At 36.5% G+C, this 26,194-nt stretch overlaps 1 protein-coding gene across 1 annotated transcript; it reads right to left on the bottom strand.

Moving 5' to 3' along the window:
• Positions 1-26,166, bottom strand: Atg3 (autophagy related 3). Its single transcript, XM_075963594.1, has 12 exons — positions 25,756-26,166; positions 22,704-22,745; positions 18,611-18,660; positions 15,861-15,931; positions 14,271-14,378; positions 10,080-10,129; positions 7,277-7,358; positions 5,140-5,174; positions 4,869-5,024; positions 4,056-4,183; positions 1,759-1,827; positions 1-238 (listed from the first exon to the last, which is right to left on the bottom strand). Exons 1-12 carry the CDS (start codon positions 25,825-25,827, stop codon positions 157-159), a joined length of 945 nt encoding a protein of 314 aa, XP_075819709.1. The 5' UTR covers positions 25,828-26,166; the 3' UTR covers positions 1-156.
• Positions 26,167-26,194: the final 28 nt, after the last annotated feature.

The following is a 26,194-nucleotide window of genomic DNA, read 5'->3' as shown; positions in this document are numbered from 1 at the left end:
GCTGGTAGTGGAACAGTTTTTATTTAATGCATAAACATATAAGTCCCTTTATTAGAGAAATTATTCCTATTGGTAAATATGGTCAATGGTCACATCTATGTATTAATTCTTTAAAAATCAGAAGCAGTAATTAGGACACACCCTATGTCCTCTTCACTACATCGTGAAGTGTCTCGTGTAGTCATATTCTATTGTTGGAATGACAGCTTGTACAAATTTCAAAAAAATTAGAAGATACCTGAAGGTCTTTAGCTAAGGAAAATAAAATTTATGAATAGTGCTGTTCTAAATCCATAGTAATTATTTTATTAATTTATGTGAAAAATATAAAATCTTCTATTACACCTATTAAGGATGCCTAGTCATGAAAATGTCTATCTACTTAACACAGGGGTTCTACAACTGACTGCCAAGTCATCTACTCCAACATCTGAATTTGAAATTTCTTAATAAGAAGTTCACACATGTCAACTTGCTTCAGTATTTATAAGGACAATGTCTGTGTTTAAAACTCGTGTTTATAAAACTCATTCACTTACCTTGCACTTTTATTGCTTGTAAATTTTCTAGAATTTATGCAAACTTAAAATGAAACAAGTGTACAAACACTGTAGCAAATGAAAAATAAAGTAGAGGCAAACACTTCATAAGGGACTCTGAAGCTAGGTCACACATTTAACAACCACATAATGAGCGATATTGTACTATTTTCGTTTCATAAAATGCTGACTTTTTTCTTCTATTGAACCTAGAAACATTGAGTTTACTTATTATGAATCACCTAGAGTATTCTTAGCTGCTACCTAGCCTTCCACATAGAGATGAATGCGAAAGTTAATGTACAGCAAGAATCCAGAAATCTTGTTGAACTAAAAGCTCCTGGTGTTTCTTGCAGTATCAAATCAACCCAAAGTTCCTCTATAGACATGTTTTATTAATAATACAGAGGTCATCATAGCTTTAATACATGAGTAACCTGTTTCTCACTGAATGGTATAAATCATACAATTCAATACACACCTATGTCCAAGTCAATTCAGGCCATTTGGCATGTTAATCACTGACTGTGAGTGCTCTGATGAGTCCGATATGGACACAAACATCTCAGGATATGACAAGGTGCTCAGACATTAATACTAATTTACTCCTCCTACCTACCCTGGAGAACTAAGTAGGAAAGCCAGAATAAGATGCTTTTCCACAAGAGAAAATTTTATAGGTTGTACTTTTAATTAACCTGTCTAACTTGAATTCTTTGCTTTAGGGAGGCCTCAGGTTGACATAACCTTAACCTTACCGTCACCTGATGGGAACACACATTTGTGTGTTAACCTTAACCACCTGATGGGAGTATACATCTTTAACAAGGCAGACTGAACTGGCCTGCAAGTGTAGGGTCTAGTCACTGAGTGTGAACTACTTTTCATAATATGACATAACCCAGATAAATTAGATTTTCACTAGGACTTCCTTACACAAGGAGCTAAAACAAATTATAGGTTCTATCATGAAAGTTACACTAAATTTCCAAAATGAACAAAAATCCTTAGGAGCCACCGGATGGTGGTAGTACACACCTTTAATCCTAGCACTCAGGAGGCAGAAGCAGGCGGATCTCTGTAAGTTTGAGAGTTTGAGGCCACTCTCATCTACAGAGCACCAGGACAGGCTCCAAAGCTACAGATACCCTATCTCAAAAAAAAAAAAAAAAAACTGTAAAAGCTATTTGCCATCAATCCTATATACAGGTAAGGATACATATGAACGCCAAGCTCTCCCCCACCTTCTGCAACTGTCTCAATAATTTTCTTCATCACTTCAGCATGCCTGAAATCAAACAACAAATCTTATTAGCATGGGTCAACTCTATCAAAATAGATTTTATTTATAAACAAACCCCCAAAAATCCTATGGTAATTGTTCATGGTTTAATTTTTAATATAAAATAATTATATTATAAAATTACATTGCTGAGCCATAAAGACTCTCACTGGAGTGGATAGCCATTTCTAAAAGTTATAATCACAATAAACACAACAGCATCAGTCAGCTTTCTGATAATGGAGGCAGAAAAACCACAGGGCAAACCCTGCCAGATGGTAAATGTGAAGCTACAGTTGTTTGCTCTGGAAACATAAATATCAGTGTATGCAAATCAACAAAAGAAAAAGCCAAGAGAGTCTTGTGACTGTAAATGTTTGTTATTACTACTGTGTAAGCTTGTGTGAGGTTGAATACGAGTATGTGCATGCCAGTGTACATGAGAGGTCATAGGAAGATTTCCAGGAAGATCTCCTTCCCTAACAGGATTCAGGCTTGTGTAGGAAGAGCTTTTACCCACACTAGGCCTCTTAAATCTCACCAGCCTCTTAAATGTTTAAATATTTATTTGGCTTAGGCAAAAAAAAATTGTAACTGAAAGGTTCTAAGAATCAGAGCCAAGTTTATATCTTTCCTTTGTATTAATGGGCATTATCTGATTCTACTTAATGAGAAAATTTTGAATTTATATGAAGATTTTGTCCTGTTAATTTGATATATAAACTAAAAAAAATCAATATACAAAGCAAACAGCTTTTCAAACTTTCCTAATTTATACAATACTATTTAAGCTCTTACAAACAACCCTTCACCCACAGAAAAAGTTTCTTAGAAAACAAGAATATATGGACTAGCACAGTCCAAGGCAGCCCCTGGAAAAGCCTAAAAATGTCCCCATTTCTTGTTAGGATCTCAGATTTTTAATTTTTATTTCATCCTCCTTTATCATAATTATGTTTTACTAGAATGTTTAGTGCAGTTATCAAGTACCAAAGTAAAACTTATGCCACAGATGGACATTCAATTAGCACCTATTAAAACATCAAACTGTGAGAAGAACAGATTGACTCTTAGAAATGAAAACCTTTAAAGTTAAAAGTAGGCCACCTGATGTTTATGATAGGCTGTGTTCTCACTATACAGAAAGGAAAGGCAGGGTTTATCTACATAATACAATTAACCCAAGTCCTGTGCATGGGGATATAAATGGAGAACCACAAGAAAAACAAACACAGAACAACAATGAAATCCCACAATCAGTGGATCCTAATGAATTACTTTTTACAGAAATATTACAATTCCTGATATAAATAAGCTGAAAAAGTAAAGCAGGCCTTCCATGAGGTAAAAGGGTCAACAAAAAGTTTGTGTTAAATAAGTGGACACCATCAACAGTTTCTAGCTTTGGTTTTGAGCTAGAATTTGCAATCCTCCTGCCCCAGCCTCCCAAATCAGAGTGCTGAAATTACAAGTATAGACCAACATGTTTGTCTAAACGGATTTTTTTTCTCAAAAGTTATAATCTAATTTTTCAATGGATTATCAGCATTCTCATGGGTATTTTTCAGTGAATCATGACTATTACTTGTTAAAAATTATTAATCCAAAGAAACAAGCATGTTGCTTTTTAGTAAGGGAAATTCAAAACCAACCATGCATCTAGGTCAGTTTCACTTTACTTGGCCTTATGAAAACACACTGTCAGATAAAAAATGCTAAGGTACAAAGTTCATCTGATTTGGGAATGCTAAAGAAAAGATCTCCTAAGTGAAGAATAAAGGCGTGTAGAGACTCATCTCTTCCCGCTAACCAACAAGAGGAGATAAGGAGGCCACCCAGAGAAGCACCAAGTTAGGCTTACAGACCACATGGTGAAAAGACACACACACAACATGTATATCATATCTGAAAAATGAGCGTTGAGTCCACAGTACAACTGCCGGAGCTACTGACTAAAAGGAGACAGATCAACAGATCTATAACTGAACAAAGAAAACTAAAATTAAGTTCTGAATACAATATTTAAAATAAGTCAGTAATGTTCATCTTCCTTCCTCTTGGATACTACACTAAGTACAAGGAGAACATTTCTAAAGATAAAAGAGATTTTGCTTATAAAGTAAAATTTTCTGTTACTGATGTTTAAAGATCCCCCAATAAAAGACTCGTGAAATTTACACGTGCAGACGACACACATTCTCTCTCTTTCCCCATACACAGATATACACCCAGACCTGCACGGGTGAACTGAACACATAGGAGGTGGTGGAAGATGAGGATGGTTTTCAATGGTCACTGTTTTCTTCACATGATCTTGACTGATGTCTTCATACATGTGCTCAACTGTTAAAGGCTGCCGTTGCTGAAAGCATAAGAAATGCTCTGAAACCACTACTCAAGCTTTTAGCCTGCACCTGTTTATTACCCCATAGCACTTATAATTTACAATTTCAGATTTAGAATGAGCAGAATGTTGGAGAAAGGATTCTGAACATTCAGGCTCTGTAATAGGAGCCATCACTTAATGCTACAAAGATGCCACAAACAGGGAAGATTACAGATGTCAAAACATTTTAAAATTGTAAGAATTTATCCCTTAGGTCCATTTCTTTTTTTTCCTTTTGACAGTCATAAAATGACAAAAGAATTAACCTTATTTCAATTATTCTTTAATTCAATATTAGCAAAATAAAAAGTGTAAAGGAAATACTATATAACACAATAATTTTGTAAATGTTTCCATATTCCACAGATGTAAAATCCTGACAAAACATGAGGAACTCTACAGAGTTCAACTTCTCACCCTTTAATAGGATAAGCTTAGAGCAAGGGTCAGGAGTCAGTACGCAACACATTATTTGTATTCAATACTTCGTACTGTCACACTGAATAGTGTATTCTAAATGTAAATCAAGTTAATTGTCAAAATACTGGAGAACAAATGACTTCAAAAATTTGAAAGACGATATATATTCATGGATCTAATAAGGAAATTGGAGTAAATCCACCATTTTAAACATCTACTTTAAATTTCTTTCTATTTTTACCTCATCATAGCCAAACAACCATAGCCGTGGTGTCTGGTAATATTTGTCATAAGTGATGTACAGGTCATAAGTTCTCGTTTGCAAAATAGCATCTTCCCCTCCAGCATCACCTTTGGCTTTACAAGCTTCCACTACTTTCCTTGTGTCCAGGGTAGCCTGTTACACACAGTGGGAAAAATTTAGAGCCATTAAATTATTTTGAAAGACTTACCAATATTAAAAACACTAACTCCAAGTTTATTCATAAAAGTCATCTTAAAAATTTACAAACCTCATCTGTTTCCAACAATCCACTCTCTTCATATTCTTATATGAAAAAGGAAAAGGAAGAAAAATGTTAACTGAGTTAAACTTAATGTTTCAAGACTTAATCTTTTCAGGTTGACATATTATTAGCAAAGTAGCACGAAGTGTTTTTCTCCTTGAAATTTAATAGACAGATTTGGTCTCACTAAAGAACTTAGAACCTCAGGATAAGATTTTTCTATTCTTACCAAATAATGGACTTTCACCGGCTCACTTAAAGTACTTTATAGACCCTCTGCTCCTGTATTAACATCTATTTATCACATCGATTCACATCAATAACAGGGTCAACTTCACTGTCTTTCTGCAATGATGAATTGAAAGCTCTTAAAACTGAACCCAAACAGGTCTTTCCTCCCTTGCTTCTGCCAAGCATCAAGGTGATGAGAAAGGAACTAATATACTGTTTTGTTAGAATGGTCGGTTTGATCCTTTGTAAGAACAATTAACCAAAATACCCCCTCCTTGTTCTTTTAAATTCATGGTATCTTTTCTCACTGTTACACACACACACACACACACACTTCTTAGTCTGTATAATGTTACTTATAAAGTATGTCTTCAAGGCTATTTGGTATTAGATAACTGATTGGTATGCTCTTCCCAGGAAAAAGACTATTTTTCCTATTATCAGTATTCCTTAGTTATCTCTATAGCTTTGTGCAGGGGCCTCATGATCTCTCCCCATCCACTTTAGCATGTCTAATGTTGTCCTTGTTCAGCTCATATTGGGCAGTTGTGTTAGTGAGACTTTAATGGATACAGCTTCTGACATTACTAGAAGACACAATCTCACAGTGAACTCCCCAATCCTTTGGCTCTTACAATCTTTCCAATCCCTTTGGTAGTGTTTCCTGAATATTAGATGTGGGAGTTGTTTTGCAGATGATGATACTTATCTGGTAACTTGGAAGTTATATCACAATCAAAAGAACAAAAGGGGATTCTACATTGCTTCAAAATGCCCATTAAGATTCACCCAGGCATGATACACACCTTCAATCCCAGCACTCACATGGCTGAGGGAGTAGGATCATGAATCTTAGGCCAGCCTGAACTACATAAGGAGATTCTGCTTTAAAAACAACAAAAACACTATCTTTCCAAGTATAAAAACACAGGACTGCAGTCCTAATTCTTAGAAGACTAAGGTCGGAAGAATTTCTTGAGCCCAGGTGTTTTAAACCACGCTAAGACAATTATCTACTGCATCCTCCAGAATTAGATTTATGACTAAGAGTCAGTAGAAATAATGTTCTCAAAATCATGTTCTGAGTAAAATAGAAGAACCTAAGATCTAATTTTTACCCTGATCTGATAAAATTTAAATAAAGAAAAATATTCACTAGGCTCTTAAATGATAAACCAACAGAATAAAATTCTTTTTTTACTTAAATTACATAATTTTAAATGGCTTTTAGATACCATATTAATTATTTCCTTTTATTCTTTTTTTATTGTTTTTATTGAGCTATATATTTTTCTCCGCTCCTCTCTCTTCTTCTCCCCTCCCTTTCTACCCTCTCCCATGGTCCCCACGCTCCCAATTTACTCGGGAGATCTTGTCTTTTTCTACTTCCCGTGTAGATTAGATCCATGTATGTCTCTCTTAGGGTCCTCATTATTGTTTAGATTCTCTGTGACTGTGAACTGTAGGCTGGTTTTTCTTTGCTTTATGTCTAAAAGCCACTTATGAGTGAGTATATATGATATTTGTCTTTCTGGATCTGGGTTATCTTACTCAATATGATGTTTTCAAACAACCTTCCTCAAGACCCAGCAATACCACTTTTGGGTATATACCTAAAGGAAGGATGCTCAATCGTACCACAAGGACATGTGCTCAACTATGTTCATAGCAGCATTGGTTGTCATAGCCAGAACCTGGAAACAACCTTAATGCCCCTCGACCAAAGAATGGATAAGAAAATGTGGTACATTTACACAATAGAATACTAAACAGCAGAAAAATATAATGACATCTTGAAAAATAATGGCATCGTGAAATTTGCAGATAGAAGAGAATTCTTAATCCACATGAATTATAACTATTCCACAATCAACAATCTAATGGAACTGAAGCAATTGTAAAATATTGGTACCTTCCATGTCTGCAGCTTCCCCTTCATCTTCCTCTTCTTCCTCATCGCATAGTGCTGAGCAGTCTTGGAGCTTTATACTATCCTTTGAAATTATATTTAATTTGAAGTATATTTAAGTTATTCAAGTATATATTCATTATTTCAAACAAATACATTTAACACAAAATTGTTATTAGCAAATATTCATTTATTTCCTTCACAAACATTAATGGAAAGCATGTTACATACACAGTCTTCGTCTTGGCACTGGAGATAGAAAAGTGAAGAAAATAGACTGTCTCCTCCCTCTGTCCGACTATGTATGCTTTTCTGTGAATAGTTTTACAACTGTGGATCACTTAGTGACAAGAACACATTCTAAGAAATGCACTGTTAGGCGATTTCACCAATGTAGGATCAAAGTGTAACCAAGTAGGCCATTACTACAAGATACCATTTTATAGGACCTCCAGCGAAATTGTGGTCATCTTCAGAAACATGTACACTGAACACTGAGCACAATAGGAAGTAAGCAATGTAAAATTATGTATTATCTAATCAGGTAGTTTATGCCCCCAAGAAATTCACTTACGAGTGACAATGGCCAACCAATAAATAATTCACTGGAAGTAACACGCTAAGTGCTATGATTGAGAAGTAGCAGAGGCCATTATAATAAGCAGTAAAGTTACCTTAGGTAACCACTTAAGTCATTGCCAACTGAACTCACTACAATAGTACATACATTTTTAGACATTCGTGTGTGCACATGGGTATGGAAATTTTAGGAGTCGGTTCTCTCCTCCCTCTATATGAGTTCTGAGGACTAAATTCAGGTCATTAGACTTCCCAGTAAGCATCTTTACCTACTGAGTCATCTCACAGGCCCCAAACAGTACATCTATGGGTATCTAGTTCATCAGCATTATAAAACTAGTTCTACGTTATATTAACCTGCCTGTTTACAATTTAAGGAAAAACTACACTTAAAGTTAAAATGAAGTAGAAACCATTATTATATTCTAATTTACTAACAATATCTTAGCTGAGTTAATCAAAAGTTATCAGCCATCACAACTATAACATTATTTTCATTCAATGTATTAATATTGTCTAAGAAAGAATAATGCTAATGAGAGGCTACTTAGGCTTAATTAGCACTAGATAATTAAAATCAAATGTATCCCTATTGCATGTAAAATGTAAACCAGAGAAGATTGTCAGTACTAGGTAATTATTTAGTGAATCAGTGTGTCTGACATTGACACAACAGAATAGATATGAACAATCAACACTTGGGTTCAAATGAAGACTATTCTAAGGGCTATATTACAAAAATAAGAAAGAGAAAAGTTCTATTACAAAAATAAGAAAGAGAAAAGTTCTAAATAGTAACAAATTACAGAAAGCATACACCTAGTAAAAAAAATTAGTACACCGCTTCGTCCTTTAGAACAAGAAAGTTAACCACCAAAATAACCATTACCGTACTTGTTTAAAAAAAAAATTCTTTAGGAAGGTCTACTGGCTTAAAACAGCTACTTGGAAAGCTACAGCTGGCAGAATTCAAGTTCACAGTTTCTCTGTGCTACACAGAAAGCTGTAGGCCAACATGGGTGACACAGTGAAACCTGTCAACACAGAGTCAGGAGAGGGGTCACTCGGTGGCAGAGCACTTGCCTGGTACTTGGAAGGCAAAGATTCCAACTTCAATTCCCAGTACAAAATAAACAAAAATGCCAGCCATATTACATTGCTATCTGTCATTACAAATTTGAAGTAGACACAATAATAGCAAAAATAAAGATGTTCTGAAGCAAAAAAATCACTTCTGAAATTTGTTCTCAGTCAGACTTGCCAAAAACTAGAAATTCAAAAGGATAAATTTCCAGGCCAATGAACCATTACTTCAAAATAAATGAAAATAACAAAGCATATTTTACTTTCTATCCTTTAAGTCCAGTTAACAACTCCCAAAGGATAAAATGACCAAAACACACATTTAAAAAATGCCTTAGTTACTTCTGTATGGAATAGTTGCTAAAAACACTGGGACATGGTTGTTCCAGCCAAATATTCTACTTCTGAGAGATTTGACTATTCAAAAACTTGGAAAAGGTATGTTCAACACAGTAATACACATATTAAAACTATAACAACACAAAGAAAATTTATACAATCACTATGTAAGGATAAAACCAAAGTTAATGAAGCATTCCATATTTTTTCAATTTGTTATATAAAAATATGAAGACAGATGCAGGCATTCCGAGAAAAGAGCTAATACACCAAAGTGAATGAAAACAGACTAGCATAAAAACTTGACCCACTACACTTACATCTATTTTCGCCCAAACTTAAATGATAAAATGACATTATTCAAAATGTCACCATTTTGGCTGATAGTAAAGGACACATGTAACCCCTAAAAACAAAACTTAAGAAGTTACTACCAGTAATTAAAAATCAGAATAATAAAATTGCTTAAACAACAAAATGTAATACTAATATAAAATTAACTCCTGTAAATCAGCAAAGGTACCGCTCACAAATGCTCCACTTAACCAGCTACTGTTCCGTGTACTTAAACAAGTAGTTTATTGAATTTGTAATAGTTATGAGCCTGATGGCCTGAATTTCATCCCTGTGGCTCACATGATGGAAGGAGAGCACCAAACACCCCAAGTTATCCAACATATTTCCACATGCTTGCTGTGACACACACAGACACATGCACACACACACACTCAAAATAAGAAAATATAATTTAAAAGTTACACATAGGAAAAACTAGGTCACTGACTTTAGAAATGTTAAGCAATACCTTGCTTTCCAGGGTAATCTCCTTAACTGCTTCATTAACTCCTGTAATGCCTGTTTAGATTCAATAGAAACAAAATAACAAAGCTGCAAACATCCCATTTACTTCAATAAAACAATGTAAAATATTTTACTTAAATTCTCACAACTTTGAAGTAGGCATATATTAACAGAATAAATTTTTATAAGTAATCCCAAAGGTACTTCAAAAACACCTAAAAAAAAAAGCTAAAAGAATTCTGATTTGATAGTTTACTTATATTACCATGACTTGCCCTATGCCCTATTAAATAACCCATTTATGGTTGTTCATTTAAAAGTTTATCACAAGACACATCAAAAGATTTTTATGACTTATATTTACATTTTTAATTAGACCTTCACCAAAATCAGGATTTGGTTATTATCTATTTGCTTCAAATATCTTGGACATCTGAATGTAATAAGACCACATCACACTCTTATGGATCTTTTTACTTTATTAACTTATTTCCACATTTTATTAATCCTTACAAAATCCACCTATAAAGCAGAGTAAAAATTCCTCCCTATGAAGAAATGAAGTTGACAGACAGGTTAAATGAGCTGCTTAAGGTTCACAGCAGTTACGAGGAAGCTGGGATAAAAGTCAATCCAAAGAGACCTTGGTTACTTATTCTCACTCTATTCACTGGGCACCTCCTCAGAACTCCCTTGTCATAGGAGGGCACAATGTAGGTAAGCAGCAACCCTACACCACCACCCTGCATACTATTCTAGTTCCAAGCACCTATCAGAGTACTCAAATGGACAGTTTTTTTTTTTTTTTTTTTTTTTTTTTTTTTTTTTTTTTTTGGTTTTTCGAGACAGGGTTTCTCTGCGGCTTTGGAGCCTGTCCTGGAACTAGCTCTGTAGACCAGGCTGGTCTCGAACTCACAGAGATCCGCCTGCCTCTGCCTCCCGAGTGCTGGGATTAAAGGCGTGCGCCACCACCGCCCGGCTTTCAAATGGACAGTTTAACCAGAGGGTAAGTTCAGTAAAATCAGAGTACCTAAAGTTACTACAGACCAAAAAAATTCCTACATTCAAAATGCATTTAGCTCCTAATAAGTACAGCATATTTTCTTAAGCTCCTAATAAGTGCAGCATATTTTCTTAATCTAAACCTGGCATGCCGCCTTTAGCATTCCTAAACCAAAGAATAACAAGTTCACCTTCAAAAATGGAAGACGGCATGCTCCAGAGACCAGTACTACAAGTTTTTATTTCATAAAAGTTTGGCTATCATCCTACAACAGATATGGTCAATCAAGACAATAAAACTCAAATGTCAGCCAATCAAACCAATAATACAAGAGTATTTGCTAAACCCAGAATATCAAACCAAACTTCATCTATCTGCCAAAATACCATAATGTAGTAGAATAACATTAAACCCAACCCAAGGCCCCAGCTTCTCTCTGCAATGGGAAACAGTCATGCAGAGATTCGTGGTGGTCAAAGTGCTAAGACTATGTTACTAGTTAAGTGCCCAGCCCTGAACAGGATGTCTTTATTAACACCCCCAGGGATCAGGGAACATCAAGGAAGTGGGAAAAAGTAAAGAAAATCTGGTAGATAGGAAGGAATGCTGACAGATGCTGAACTCTGGACAGGATATGGAAATGCACTCATGACCTCACAGAGTCTGTACTTATCTATATCAGACCTACATAAGATTATGCCAGTTAATCTTACAGCATGGATGGGAGAGGTGCTCATGAGGTTCCACCCCAGATGAGTACTACTGGTACTTGATGACTGCTTAGGGAGGTAGAATAAGGTCAGGCCATTGTTTGTTTGTTTGTTTGTTTTGGAGGGAGGTGCCACTGGTGGGTTCCCCAAGCTCTAGTGGATGGTTGCACATCCATGCATATGTGACCTACACTAATTCAATTCAGAAAAAAGGGGGGGGGCAAAAAGGTGGCTTAGAGGTTAAGAGCACTGGTTGTTCTTCCAGAGGACCCTGGTTCTGTTCCCAGCACCCACATGGTAATAACTGTTTGAAACTCTTGCTCTAGGGAATCCAATACCTTATTTTTTGGCCTCCCACAGACACTCAATTTCATGCACATGGTACAGCCATACATGCAGATAAGACATAAATACACATATAAATAAAAATAACAAGGACATGTGACTTTTTAAAAATGACATGAAGGTGAGAAGGAAACATGTCGGGAGGGAGTTGAGGTGGGGAGTGGATATAGCGAGATACGCTACAAATGATATGGGGTTGTCAAAAAGATCATTTAAAAGAAGGCCAGCCTGGTCTACAAGAGCTAGTTCCAGGACAGGAACCAAAAGCTACGGAGAAACCCTGTCTCAAAAATTAAAAAATAAAAAAAAGAAAAAAATCTTAAAAGTATGGCACACAAAAAAGAAGGTTCAAGTAATTCTGAACAAGGTTACATTCTAGCATTATGATGTTTTATTCTGCCAACGTGTTGTAACAGCCAGGTGTCCAGTGGTTAGTATTGTAATAACCAGATGTCTGGTCAAAAACTAATTCAGAGGGGCTGGAGAGATGACTCAGTGGTTAAGAGCATTGCCTGCTCTTCCAAAGGTCATGAGTTCAATTCCCAGCAACCACATGGTGGCTCACAACCATCTGTAATGAGGTCTGGTGCCCTCTTCTGGCCTGCAGACATATACACAGACAGAATATTGTATACATAATAAATAAATAAATATTTAAAAAAAAACTAGTTCAGAGGCTGTAGTAGAGGTACTTTTTAAAAAGAGACTATGAATAAATATTGAAACCAGTTTTAAATAAAGCAGATAATCCTTCAAAAAGTAGGTAGACTGTATCCAATCAACTAAAAGAGAAAGGAGGAAATAAAGGCCTACAGACTGCCTCTACATCAACCCTTCCTTGGTTATCCAGGCTGCTGGAGCATACCTTACAAAATTCATTTGTCATATAAGCCAATTCCTTACAACAATTCTACTTATATTATAGTGTACCAGTGGTCCTGGAAGAACAGACACTAGAGAATTAAAATTTCCCCAAGAGATTCTATCCTGTGAAAAAACCTGGCTATAGAAAAAGAGTTAGCTCAGGCCTGACAATTTATATCATAGCTAAATCTACTTGATATTTCTTGAATTTTGTTTTATCTTTTCTATAAAATTATAACATCACTAAAGAGACAGTAAAAAGACAGTCTCTCCAATCTAGCTAAAACTGTAAATAAACCCATTCCTATATCCCGTGGCTTTCCTCTGAATGCCAGAGAGCTCCAGTGTCTCTTGTCATACTTATCCTTAAAGCAATGTCATTATACACCCTCTATTGCTTCCGTCCCTCTAAACAACTGATGAATACAGGGGCCAATAATAGAAAACAGCAACAATGAAACCTCAATGAGACAAAACAAGGGAAACTGGCCTCAGTTGGGAGCACTGCCTTATCCTGAGATACAGCTTAAAGTTATAATTCTACAAGTAGCTCTAATGAAGATTAGAATTTATGTATTAAATGAACCAAAAGATATTATAATAACAATACTTTTGTTATTTTCCATATAGGAAAATATGGATGATGTCACTTGTTCTGTATCCTTAAGTAAACGTTTTTAGCTGTCAAACTTTTGCAGACTTTTGCCAACCCAAGTGTACTAATACGTACTTAGCTTTGTGTAGTATGATCCTATCGGTAAATTCTTTAAGTTTAGGATAGAGCTTCTGAAATAAAATACAACCAGAAAACAAAGTATCTTTCCAGAGGAAACCACAATATAAGTAATCATTCTAGTCAGTCAACAGTCAAGTTATATCAATGAGCTACCTATGTCTTCCAGCCATGAGAAAATTAATGAAGAGCATTGAAAATTCTTTGACAGAAGGCAGGGGAAGGGGCTAACTGGTTTAAGATGATGCTGAACCTACCACACCCTCTAGGCTTTAAACAGTAGATTCTGGGCAAACTTATATGCACAGTCAGTGCTTTTTATTGGACATATTTTCTCTTCTATGTAGCAATAATGGAAAAAATAAATATTTCAAACTGCAATTAAGTAGCAGATACTACTTTTTCAGGGTGAAGTCTTTGGGGACAAACCTGTACCTTATATGCACTTTTTAAATTTTTAAATCAAACCTATTATAAAAATTATTTTAAAAACTTTAAAATAATTTATATTAACTACATGTCATTCTGTACACCTCTCACCTGTGTTGTGATATGTGTCTACCCATCCCCCATCACCATCATCCTCTTCAATGATAGCCTCCAATTCATCTGAATACTCCATCTGTTTACACCGTTTGTAGCATGGAACTATTAAAAAAAAGGCAAATAGGGTATATAACCACTAATAATAAACCTGTCAGAAAGACATAGCTTCTGTCATTAAAAAAAAAAATACTACCAAGATATTAAGTGAACCTTCCCATTCCAATGAGACTGATACCTTAAGATTACACTCAGCCCACAGACACATAATTGTCTGACCCCATTAATCAGAAGTCAAGTAAAAGGTTCTCTGGTTTAAGCATCTCTGTCTTCTTTTACCATGATCATTGTGGGGAACAGCTGGCTGAAGCCAGATGACAGTGCTTGGTTCCTGCTACTGTATATTTCACACTAACAGTTCTGATCTCAAAATATGCAAACACCACCTGTCATACTGAGAGGTGGTAGAGGTGACCTTGAAATACAAGGTTAAAGTAACTATCAATATGAATTTCATAATTCATATTTAAGTTCCAGCTATTTACAAAAGATAGATTAAAATTCAATGAACTGTAAATTTTTATTTCCTAATATAGCACAGGTGCCAATATTTTCATAGAGGTGTATCAATTAACAAGTACAATTATTTCATAAAACTATTAAACACGATGCTCAAGGCTATTTATTTCCTGATTAAACAACCAGGATATGAATTATCAATCTTAAAACTAAACATAAAAAAGAAATAACTGCTGGGATTTTTTGTTTGTTTGCTTTGTCATACTGTCTTATCAAACCCAGGGCTTTGAGCTGAGCAAGCCCTCTCCCAGAGAGCTGTATGCCAAATACTTGGCGTTTTTGTTTGGAAACAACAGAAAACATGGTCTCCAAAACCACAGAGAAACCCTGTCTCATAAAAACCAAAAAAAATAAAAAATTAACTTCATAAATAAGATGACATCTACCTTAGGAGTTTTTTTTATGCCTGTGGGTACTTTGAATGGCACAATGAATGATAAAAATCTTTAATTTTGAACTTTTCTATGTCAAAGGTGGGATCAATTTCATTTCCATAAAAATACACAAAAATCAAAATCAAATAGCTAAATATATTTTGATTATGAAACCAACTTAAAAAAAGTAAGGGGTGTTGGGTGGTGGTGGTGCATGTCTTTAATCCCAGCACTAAGAAGGCAGAGGCAGGTGGATCTCTGTGAGTTTGAGACCAGCCTGGTCTGCAGAGAAAGCTCCGGGACATCCAGAGGCATTATACAGAGAAACCCTGATTCAAAAGACAACAACAAACAAAACGCTAAGGGGAATCTAAGTGTTTTCCAGGAAACTTCTTCTCCATATTTTGACAATTAGAACTTTTCTGTAAAAAGAGCTAAAGAAAAGGGGATAAAAATCAACCGCAAAGTATCCTGGGGTAGAAACCAAAGCTCTGTGACGTTTTCATGTTTCCATTTGTGAGAAACTTCAAGTGTAACTTCAGCCACAAATTAGGATCAGTAACTGTGAGTGGGATTTTGTTGTTTCAATATACTGTGCGAACTTTACTAATGTATACAATGATATAATTCTTACCATTTTTGGTTACCAAAAATTGTTTCCCTGTTGGTAGATATGCCTTCACTTTCAATTCTTCCCCTGTAGCCCTTTAAAAACAGTGAAAAGCACCGAAATACAAAATATTTTAAAGTCAAATATGTAACAAGATATCACATGTAAATCTCAAGACTACAAAATCTGCATTTCTGTGGAAATTGTTTTAGGACTTGTTAAGGAAGTTTGCCATTAAGCAAGGGCATAGAAAACATATGCCAGCATGAGTGAAATATATTAGGAGATGCAGACAGAGGGGATTTGTATTTAATATTAGGGAAAATGGTATAATAATAGAACTAGGAAACTATTGCACTTGCCTCTAAACAAAAAGAAAATGCAGCTCTTCCATAATCTAGTCCATCATATAACCTCTCAGGCTGTTAATATCGAAGTGTTGCTCATTTTGACATTAGGGCTAGGAATGGAAAAGGCTGAATAATACTACATACAAAACAGACAATTAACAAGATCACTTGTCCCCTAGAAGGGGGGAGGAGTTGAAGAGGGTAAGGTGGTGTATGAAGGAAACTTCTACATGAACCCTATCGCTCTGTACAATGACTCTATTCTAAAAATTTAAAGCCCTCCTCCCTACCAGTGTTTAAAGATGAGACTAAAAGATAAAAAATGTTTGAACCAAAGATGGTTCAAACTGAGAATACTAATCTTAAAAGCAAACAACAACAACAACAACAACAAAAATCCAGTTGCAGCGTGTAATTACAGGACTTTCAGCTCTAAAATGAGCTATTAATTATCAGTAAATTCTTCTAACACTAAAAGGCAGGGAATACTATTCCCACTCTATAGGTAAGAAAGTGAAGTTTAAAGGGGCCAGAGTGCTCACAGTCAGGAAGACAGGCTGGAGGAGCTAGGATCAAGTCAAGTGACTCCGGGACCCTTCTTCATCTCCTCCTCCTCTGACTTGGGACCAACTGCTTGCAATTCTGAGCTACTGTGACATCTCTCACTAACAATTTATTCAGTCTTCTGTGCACCATCTACTAGACCTGACCAGGACAGAGCAGGCATATGGTGCCTTCACAAGTATCAACACATAAATTTGAAGTTCTGCTGCTTTTTCAATCTTTCTTAATTTAAACTCTACAAATTTGAAAATGAGATAAAGCCAGGAATATCATTTGACAGCCTATATTCTTCTTCCACTAAGTTCAACTATCAGACTCAACATCAATGCCTGAAGTTCTGAGGGAAGAAGTTAAAATAAGATCATGATGGCATGGAAATATTTGCTTCTAGCAGTAAGTTATTATTCCTTGGCCCTAGCAATTCAAACAAATGTGTGGGCACTAGCATGAGGTGTGACTGAGTTCTCAGTGTAATTATTTTAACAATCAAAATCCATAAAAATAAAGCTGACGTGATAGTTTAGCAGCTACAGGCACTTGCCACGAAGGCTGAGCATCTGAGTTCAATCTCTAGCACCCAGGGAGTGGAAGGAGAGAACTGACTCCCGTACCTTGTTCCCGACCTTCACACGCTTGCTCTGGCATGCTATGCTCAAACACACAGTCACGTATACAGTCATTTTATAAATCTATAAACATAGCAATCTTAACTACTAATACCTGTTAAAAGGTATTACCTATATATACTGCTCTGCACTGTGCTTTACACGTACGGCATCTAAACTATGTGGATAACTTAAGCCATCATGAAAAACTCTCAATAAGGAAATGTGGATCTATCATAGTAAAGTCTAAGAAAATTCCTCTAATCAAATAAGTGTTAGCTTATTTCTATACTTATTTGACTTGAAAAATATGAGGATATGTATATGTGCATAAATATACACCAGAAACTAACTGTAGCAAAAAATATTTAGAACACACACACGGACACATTGAATCAGAAAACATCTATGACAAAAACTTGATTTTTAAAATTTAGAGCAGAAATACACACACATGCACATAACTAAATGAAGCTGATAATCTGGCATTTCTTGGTACATAAGACTTAATGCCCTGTAAGACACACAAAAATTGATAAAAGCCAGTGATGAAAGGAACTAAAACAGGTCACAAAATAATTTTCTACCTTTAGTTTAAAAACTATTTTGGGTAATTACATTATTTAGCCAAAAAGGAAACTGGTAGCAACTACAACATTGTCATTCTAGAATCCAATAATTAGAACTATAATTGAAAAACATCTTTAACAAAAAGATATATTAAAGCATATGCAAGAAAAAAGTTGATTAGTTACAGATAACAGTGCCTAAACAAAACAGTCCAGCCAGTACTGAGATAACATTTTAGAACCCTCTCCCCATCCATTAGTACTTAAAAGTAATAAAACTGCATTTATTCTAAAGTATATTTGTATTAAATTACTTTAATATTTCAAAGTAATGTTAATGAAAAAAATTAACTATAATTCATTATGGGCCTATTGAGCAGCAATACAAGCCTTTGGTGTTAGCTGACCTCTAAAGAGGGCAAATAACATTCACCTGTGACAGTAAAGTTTGGGTATTATAGCTTAAAGAACATAAACTCCAGAAAGTATCTCCATATGTCATTAAAATGTTCAAAAGCTGTTCACAGGATTAAACTCCTAAACATATTTTTTAGAACACCCACAAGATCAGACGTGGAGAGAACAAAGGAAACACAAGCAGAGAGTAAGTGGATTTGAGCATGCCCATGCTTTATGCTAACATGCAAAGTAAAACAGATAACAAATCTTTACACAACATTACGTACCATTGCCACGTCGGACAGTGGTGGACTAAGTGATCTCCAGCTGCCACAAACTATTCAGGGTTTGCAAGGAATATGGAAAAAGCAGAAAAGAAACATGAACATCACTGAGTACAGGATGGCAAAATATCAAACTGATCACCCTGGGTAACTCTGATACTTAATCAATTAAAACACAAATTTTAACAAAACCTGTTTTTATCAATTTATTTTCAATTAGGAAACTTAAAAGTTTTAGGTCTATAAAAAACTCAAGTTAACTTTGGAAGAAAGAAGAAAATTGTTATCTTTTTGTTTTGTTTCTCAAGACATGGTTCTCTGTGTAGCCCTGGCTATTCTGGAACTCACTCTGTAGACCAGGCTGGCCTATCATCTACCTCTGCCCCCAGCGTTGTGTCACCACACTCAGCAAACACTGTTATCTTTAATTCAATTTTCATAATCAAACCATATTTCAAAGATGATACGAAATGACTACAGGTAAGGCAATGAAGTTCAAAATCCACCTTGCAGTTCAATAAATAGTCTTGTTAAAGACTGAAAACGCAAAGAAAATGTTTAAATAAGTAAATAGATATAGGTCTATAATGTCAGTCTATTTCATTAAATCACAGTGGGAGTTTCTGCTTCCTCATATAATTACTTAATTTTTCTAGCACTGTTTTACAAGTATTTCATCTGGATGTAAGTCTTTGTGCTACATGCATTCCTGGTATCCACAAAGGTCAGAAAAAGGCATGAGAGTCCCTGTAACTGAAGTTAGAGATAGTTATAAGCCACTGTGTGGTTGCTGGAAATGGAACTCGGGTTTTCTGCATTAACAAGTGAACTTAATAAGTGAGGCGTCTCTTCAGTCTTCTATTGTTTTTTAAGAAACTTTTAGTTTTTGTGGTTCTGGGGATCAAACTTGGGGCATGCAAACTAAGCAAGCATTCTGTGGCTGAGCTATATGCCCCAGCACTAGACCAATACTGAAAGTTTTATTATACTCTTAAAAGAAGTAAGGAGAAAAAACAATTATAGTAACAAACAATGGGGGGAAGTTTAAGTTCTGAACTAACTATGAAACATCTATAAAATCAGGCTTGGGTTCTGGCTGGTCCCCAGCACCTGAGCCACCAATTGTGGTGGCTCACGCCTGTAATCCCAGCACTGGTGAGGTGGAAGAAGGAGAAAAGAGTTAAGGCCGTCTTCAGCTACCTGGTGAATTCCAGATTAGCCTAGAGTACGTGAGACCTGTCCAAAGAGTCCCGAGAGAGGGGTAGAGAAGGAGATGAGGAGAAAAAGGGAAAACAGCTAATGGATTCCTTGAGCTTTCTGAGCAGGCTGAACGTTATTATAAGCTTTCGCTTTTCTTCACAAATAAAAATCACATCCAGGGAAAAGGAATTTAATATGTGAAGAATGGTCAGTTCTCATAAAAATAAAGAAACCTCACTGAAGGGTACAAATCTTTCTTTTAAAAAAGAAAACAAGAGTCTGCTCAGCAGAACTACAGTGTAACTGCAAGGCTGTCTATATCTTTCCATTTGCTATGTCACACAGCTCTAACTGATAACTTTGAATCATTTATGGATTTATTACACAGTACGAAATAAGAATTTCTCAATATCTTTTGAAGAAGTATGTGTGTGTGTGTGTGTGTGTGTGTGTGTGTGTATCCAAAAGTCTACTTTCATTTGAGAGTAAAATTCAACCCAATAAGCATTCTAAAATTAGTCTACTCTAAAATGGTATCTCACCAGCGTTAAGATATGGCAACTTTATTCCCAACACAAACTTTTTTCTTCTTTCATTTAATACTTTTTAAATTATTTAAAATGGTTAATTAATAATAGAAGCCAAAATAAAAACAATAGCTTCTTTCTACCTTCAGTTTTGAGCATCTGGGCATTTGAACACAACCAAGTATTACTTTTAGTTCTGTGGTTGCCAGGAATTAATTTATTGTCACCAAAGTAACAAGTTAAGAAAATGCAAGCCAAAGAAACTATTTAAAATGGAGATTCTTTAATTATATTGCCTTCAAGTCATAAGATATTAATTTTATCTAATGGTCTCATGGTAGTAATTATTTAAAAATAACCAAACATTATGAAATAAAACTGAAAAAAGAAACCCACAGAACTGCACCAATAATTAGCACATGTGAATGTCTGTCCTAATTAGCAATAGCCACCATTACTTGTTAGAGTTAAATTTCAAATTACCAATTGTTTACATCTTTCTTATAGTAAATATTCTCCTGCGATATTTTTCACTACATAATACAGATTAATACTGTGTCCAACAAGATGTAATCAATATTTGCACTTTAGCAAACAGTATTATTCCTAAACTGACCTTCAATTCATGTAACAATATTTAAGTTAGTTACACTAGCATTTGTTTTTCCCCAAAGAATACAGCAATAGATTTGGGCTGTCCTCTTTTGAAACATAAATACTTCCACATTTCTCAATGAAAACAAAAAGACAGCTAGCTAGAAACTGATGAATAAGAGCCCAGAAATTAGAAGAAACAAATTAACAACTCAATTCAGTATGCAGTATTTATCCTGATCAAATCATACCTTCCTATTGTCTCCCTTGGGCTCATTTAACTCAATCCTCTAATTATGTTCTATCTGAGCCTAAAATTACATGCTTTGTATCAAATTAAGCTAGTTTTGCCTTAGATTCTTTTAAAGGAAACTCATCATGAGGTTATTAAGTTATTCATGTTAGGATAAATTTTTGTTTGAAAGTAGCTTAATTCTATAAAATGCATCCAACAATGATTTATTTTCACACAGCGGAGATAAAGTCAAGGTGTGCAAATATAGCATATGCTTATCTCTGCTCCTGACTTCAGATAGTTCAAAAGCCCTGGCTAGAAAATGCCTGTTTGGGAAGGAAATTAATGAGAGCCCTAAGAACAAAATGGACTTTGAATTGGCATTCAACATATTACACTGAAGACATCTAAGGCAAATAGGTCCTTTCAAGAATGTCTAACCCAAACCCCTCATTTCACAGATGGGTAAGTATGAGGCCTAGAGGTAAACAGCTAACTGATTTGTCTAAATTTAGAGAAATTAGAGAAATGGTTCTAGAAAGCGGGTTCCCTAGGCTCTTTCCACACCGTCCCGTGTGTTTTTTTAGGAATAAAGGCAGTTTCACAAACAAACAAATCAGAATGAGTGCATCAAGCCATTCTTAGGTCTCAGAATGAAGTGGACTAAAGAGAGTGTCACCATAACTAAAAACTGAAAGATCAATTAATTCTCTCATTTGAAGCCTTTTAATTTATAGCCACACCCAGAGCCTCATCATATAACACAACTTATTTTATTATGGTTTTATCAAAACAAAGGATATGATTCTATTGCTAATGAATAATGTTTTTAGTAAATGTTGAAGATCAAGTGTAAATAAATCTGCTGCCTTTTTTTAAGAAGCAAGGGTAGTGCAACTGTAACTATTCATAAAGCTGAACTCTCTGGAATAGGTCTCTCTAGGGATAAACAACCTAAGCCAATGACAAATCATAATACAGATCTGGTGAACAAATAAAATGATTCGTCAAAGCATTATTCTGTGCAAAAAAGTTTGAAAAGTATAGCGAGCAGGTAAAATCCCCACAGTTTCCCCGTTACTTACCTTCAGCACAATTAATTTAGCAAAGGGAAAACATGGTAAAATAAAATCACTGTCTACTCTGCAAAAGTTGAGCTGAATGTCAGGAGAAAAAGCACTATCAAGGTTTCCAACACAATGTCATAAAATATACATTTGGTCTAAACAGAGCCAAGGCAGCCAATTCCAGGGCACATCCTCACACAGTGGTACAAATTAGTGAATACAACAGAAATTTCCATTCCCCTTCACGACCTACATTTCCAGAATTCAACTACACAGAACTATGAGAAGCAGCAAAATGAAAAGATATTATACCTTATCTGCTCAGGAAAGTAGAAATTCTCTTAACCTAATTACTATAGTTACCTAAACATAATTTTCCTCAAAAAATTCAGGATGTTTTCTAAGAACGAGGAAAAGGCACTAGTATAATAGAATCGTAAAGACAAAGGCTTCAGGGTGTCTTCGATGCTCACCTCTTCTGGGGTGAGTACACCTGTCTCCTTAAATTTTGATTCCTAAAGAGAACAAAAAGAATAAAAATATTAGACCATCTTCACATTCAGTTAAAAAAAAAAGTCATTACGGCAAAAAGCTGCCCCTCCTAGACAATGGAGAGTACGCTATGAAACAAACAAAACACTGAAACCTAAATGTGCTATGTAAAATAGCACTGGTCCTCGATTACAAAGATATATAGGTATAATGTAGATAAGTTACATGAAATTACTTGCTGTATAATTGATCAGTACTACAATAAAACATGAAGGTTAAAAAGCGTACAAATATTTAGATTACAGTGACCCTGCACAGTGAACAAGTCATTCTGCAGCACATTAACACAGCTGTTTTATTTAAACTGAGTAATATTAGAAATCTATAATAGTAATCATTTAATATTTTCCATTAGTCTCATCTCCACCATAAGTTTTTTCTCTCTTTTTATTTTTTCTTCTTCTGGACTAAGTTTTGTTATGCAGGCCAGGCTGGTGTGTAAGTCAAAATCCTCCTGCCTCACTGGACTTCTCACCAATGCATCACTACCGCCATGTCCAGCTTCACTAAAATTGTAAAACAGTATCTTCTCCTCTAAAGCAAGAAGCTATTGACTAATTTTTATCCTACACTTTAACTTATAAGATTTTGTGGTAGTCTACAAAAATAAAAAGATCCATTTGTGAATAGTATTTATTCAACAAATTATTTATCCCTATATGCCAGTACTATTGGAAACAATGGGCTGCATGCCTGAAAAACAGATCAATTTCATCTTCATACTATAAAGAAAAAATAAGTTATGTAGGGGAAAGGTGGTATTAAAATAACTCCTCAGTTAGGGGCTCAACTTAGTGAACACCTCCAGAACCCACTGGGATTTTGACTGGCTTGATCATACACAAGTAATCACAGACATTCTGAGTGCAGTAGCCTTGTAACTGCAAAAGATACTTTCTAAGCAGTCCCCAGCCTCTGACAGTTGATGCCTGCTAGGGAAGATAAGTCCTGTCCAAGGTGTGGCCCCTGGAAGGCTGTCCATGCTCCAACTGTATAGGCAGCAGGACTGCTCAGAGGGTTAAAAATAAAAACGTAAGTTGGTGGAGTAATGCTGGGAGTGATCTGAGAGGAATTGGGAGAGGAAATGAGGGACAGATAATATCCAAATTTACTGTAAACATATATGAAATTCCCAAGGAATAAGTACAATACATATTATAAATAAATAAAGGACAAAGAACCAAACTGTAAGGCTGTTGGGGGGGGAGCACTACTGGTTGAGGGTTGGCTATGGCCAAAGTACTCATGAGATGAAGGCTGGGACTTCTACTGGCCAGAGAGAACCTTCAAGATCACTCTAAGGATTCTGGCTTTACTACAGAGATGCCATCTAAACAAAGCATGCCTTCTCAAGCTTCTACTTCCTAAGAAAGGGCCATCACCTCTTTCTAGATATTTCCTCCCCACCCCTTTACGTTCCCTCATCTAGAAGGAATCTAGAAGGACTGTCTCTACAAACCAGGAGTGACTAGAAGAAGGCCATTAATTCTGCTTTCATTTATGCTAAAAACATTTGCCACACATTGCCTTTGAGCATGGTGACAAATGCCTTTTATCTCAGCACTTGGGAGGCAGAGGCAGGAGGATCTCTAAGAATTCAAGGTTAGCCTGGGCTACATAGTGACTTCCAGACCAGCTAAATCTCCACAATGAGATCCAGTCTCAAAAAATAAACACAAAAATATATACTATACATACTGATTTTCTAACATGCCTTTCAGATTGGTGAAGAGAACAAATGATTCCTCAAAACAGTCCTACATCACAAACTCAATAAAATCCAAGTGGTCTAAAAAATAGTCATTTTATATTTAATTGAGAAGTGTTTTGCCCATCTTTCTCCCTTAGACTAAAAGCTGAATAAATGGTACACAATAATGTACCAGATAATACAACAGTCTGGAAAAGTATAACATACAATAGAAGCATTTGATTTCCATGTCGAAATTGTACTCAATTTCTAAATAGATGAGTGATCTTAACTAAAACGACTTTCACAAAACAAAGCAAGAGTAAAGCTTCTCATTTACAAGTGTTGCAGCCTTTTCTCGCTTGATCCAAAGGGCTATCATTTTCAAAGGTGTCTTAGAAAAATAATAATGAAACAGTAAGATAAAGACCAAGCGTTCCCTTTGTCAAGAAAAGAGATCGAAGAGCCTGCTTAGCCTGTCTGCCTATTTCTTGCCTGCGGTTAAGATAAGTAAAATTCTTACAAAAAGCTCAATACTGAACGAAAGCAAAAACTAAGCAAATATCTGCCACTCATTAACTATTCTTTCTCACAAGGCAAAAGCAAGTTACAACAAAAAGATGGATCCCAGAAGTTGTAAGGAAACTTTGAAGGCAGCGCTGGAAATTTAGAAGTACAGCGTGTCACAACTCTCCCCCGAAAAGGTTCTGCTGTGTCCAATCTATACGCAGACTTCCCGGTGGAACTGCTGTCACAGGATCACACAAATCCAGGACTAATAATCAGTTGCGGCTACTTTAAAAGCTTGGGAAACCAGAAGTTTCGCCTAGTTCCGCTCAGAGTTACTAACGTGTTACAATTTACTATGTTCCTCTGAAACCAAAAGAAGTTGGAAATCTAGATCACCGAATAATCATAACTCCCTATGAAACTTGGAAGAAAAAGGAGGCATGCCGTTGGCCACCGAGCTGTCATCTTTTCAAAGGTTAACCCAGATACCTGTTTAAAAGACTGTGGAGGTCAGGATTCAGTGTTCTTATCTCTGCTCCACACCACCTCCCATAGCAGCCCAACGCACAGAGGAATGACCGGTGGAGACAGCAGGTACCCCGTCGCTCAAGTTCAAGCCGGGGAGCCGGCAAGCCTTGGGACCGGCCCAGAAGCCCAGGGCGAGCGACAGCACACGGCGGCGCGTCCCGCCCCTCCACCTTCTACACCAGCCTCACGCTGGGGACCGGGACTCGGGCGGATGGTGCAGAGCGAGCCAGAGCCGCCCGGCTTACCTTGAGGACCGGCGTCAGGTACTCGGCCACTTCCAGAGCCTTTCCCTTCACCGTGTTGATCACATTCTGCATCCTGGAACTGGAGCAGCGATGGGGCAGGGAGGGACAGTCGCGATCCGGGCCGGGGACTCAAAAACTGCCCCGGACGTGGCCGACTGGCATCGAGCCCCGCAGACGGCACCCGCAGGGCCGGGGGGGAGGGGCGGCGGCGCGCGGAGGCCGGGCCCAGCTGTCACCTGGCCGCGGAGGCAGAGGCGCAGCCGGCGGAGCGAGAGGCGGGTGCGCGCGCAGCCCCCTGGCCTTTTTCCCCGAAGCCGCCTTTCGCCTCCCTGCTCCACTTCCACCCCTTCCGGCTTCCCCTTCCTCTTTTCTCTCTCTCCCGACAGCAGCGCCGCCACCTGGGCCTCACGTGACTCGAGTCTCCCCCGACACGTGACAA

The sequence above is a fragment of the Microtus pennsylvanicus genome, chromosome 1 (assembly GCF_037038515.1).
Source record: "Microtus pennsylvanicus isolate mMicPen1 chromosome 1, mMicPen1.hap1, whole genome shotgun sequence".
Classification (NCBI taxonomy): Eukaryota; Metazoa; Chordata; class Mammalia; order Rodentia; family Cricetidae; genus Microtus; species Microtus pennsylvanicus.
This window is presented reverse-complemented; position numbering and strand designations above follow the sequence as displayed.

Excerpts from the sequence above, each read along its gene's own strand:
- Atg3 (XM_075963594.1), bottom strand. The coding sequence starts at position 25,827 with ATGCAGAATGTGATCAACACGGTGAAGGGAAAGGCTCTGGAAGTGGCC. Across the intron at positions 5,025-5,139 it reads GATTGTTGGAAACAGATGAG|GCTACCCTGGACACAAGGAA; the intron begins GTTTGTAAATTT and ends TGTGTGTAACAG. Across the intron at positions 4,184-4,868 it reads GGTTGTTTGGCTATGATGAG|CAACGGCAGCCTTTAACAGT; the intron begins GTAAAAATAGAA and ends TTATGCTTTCAG.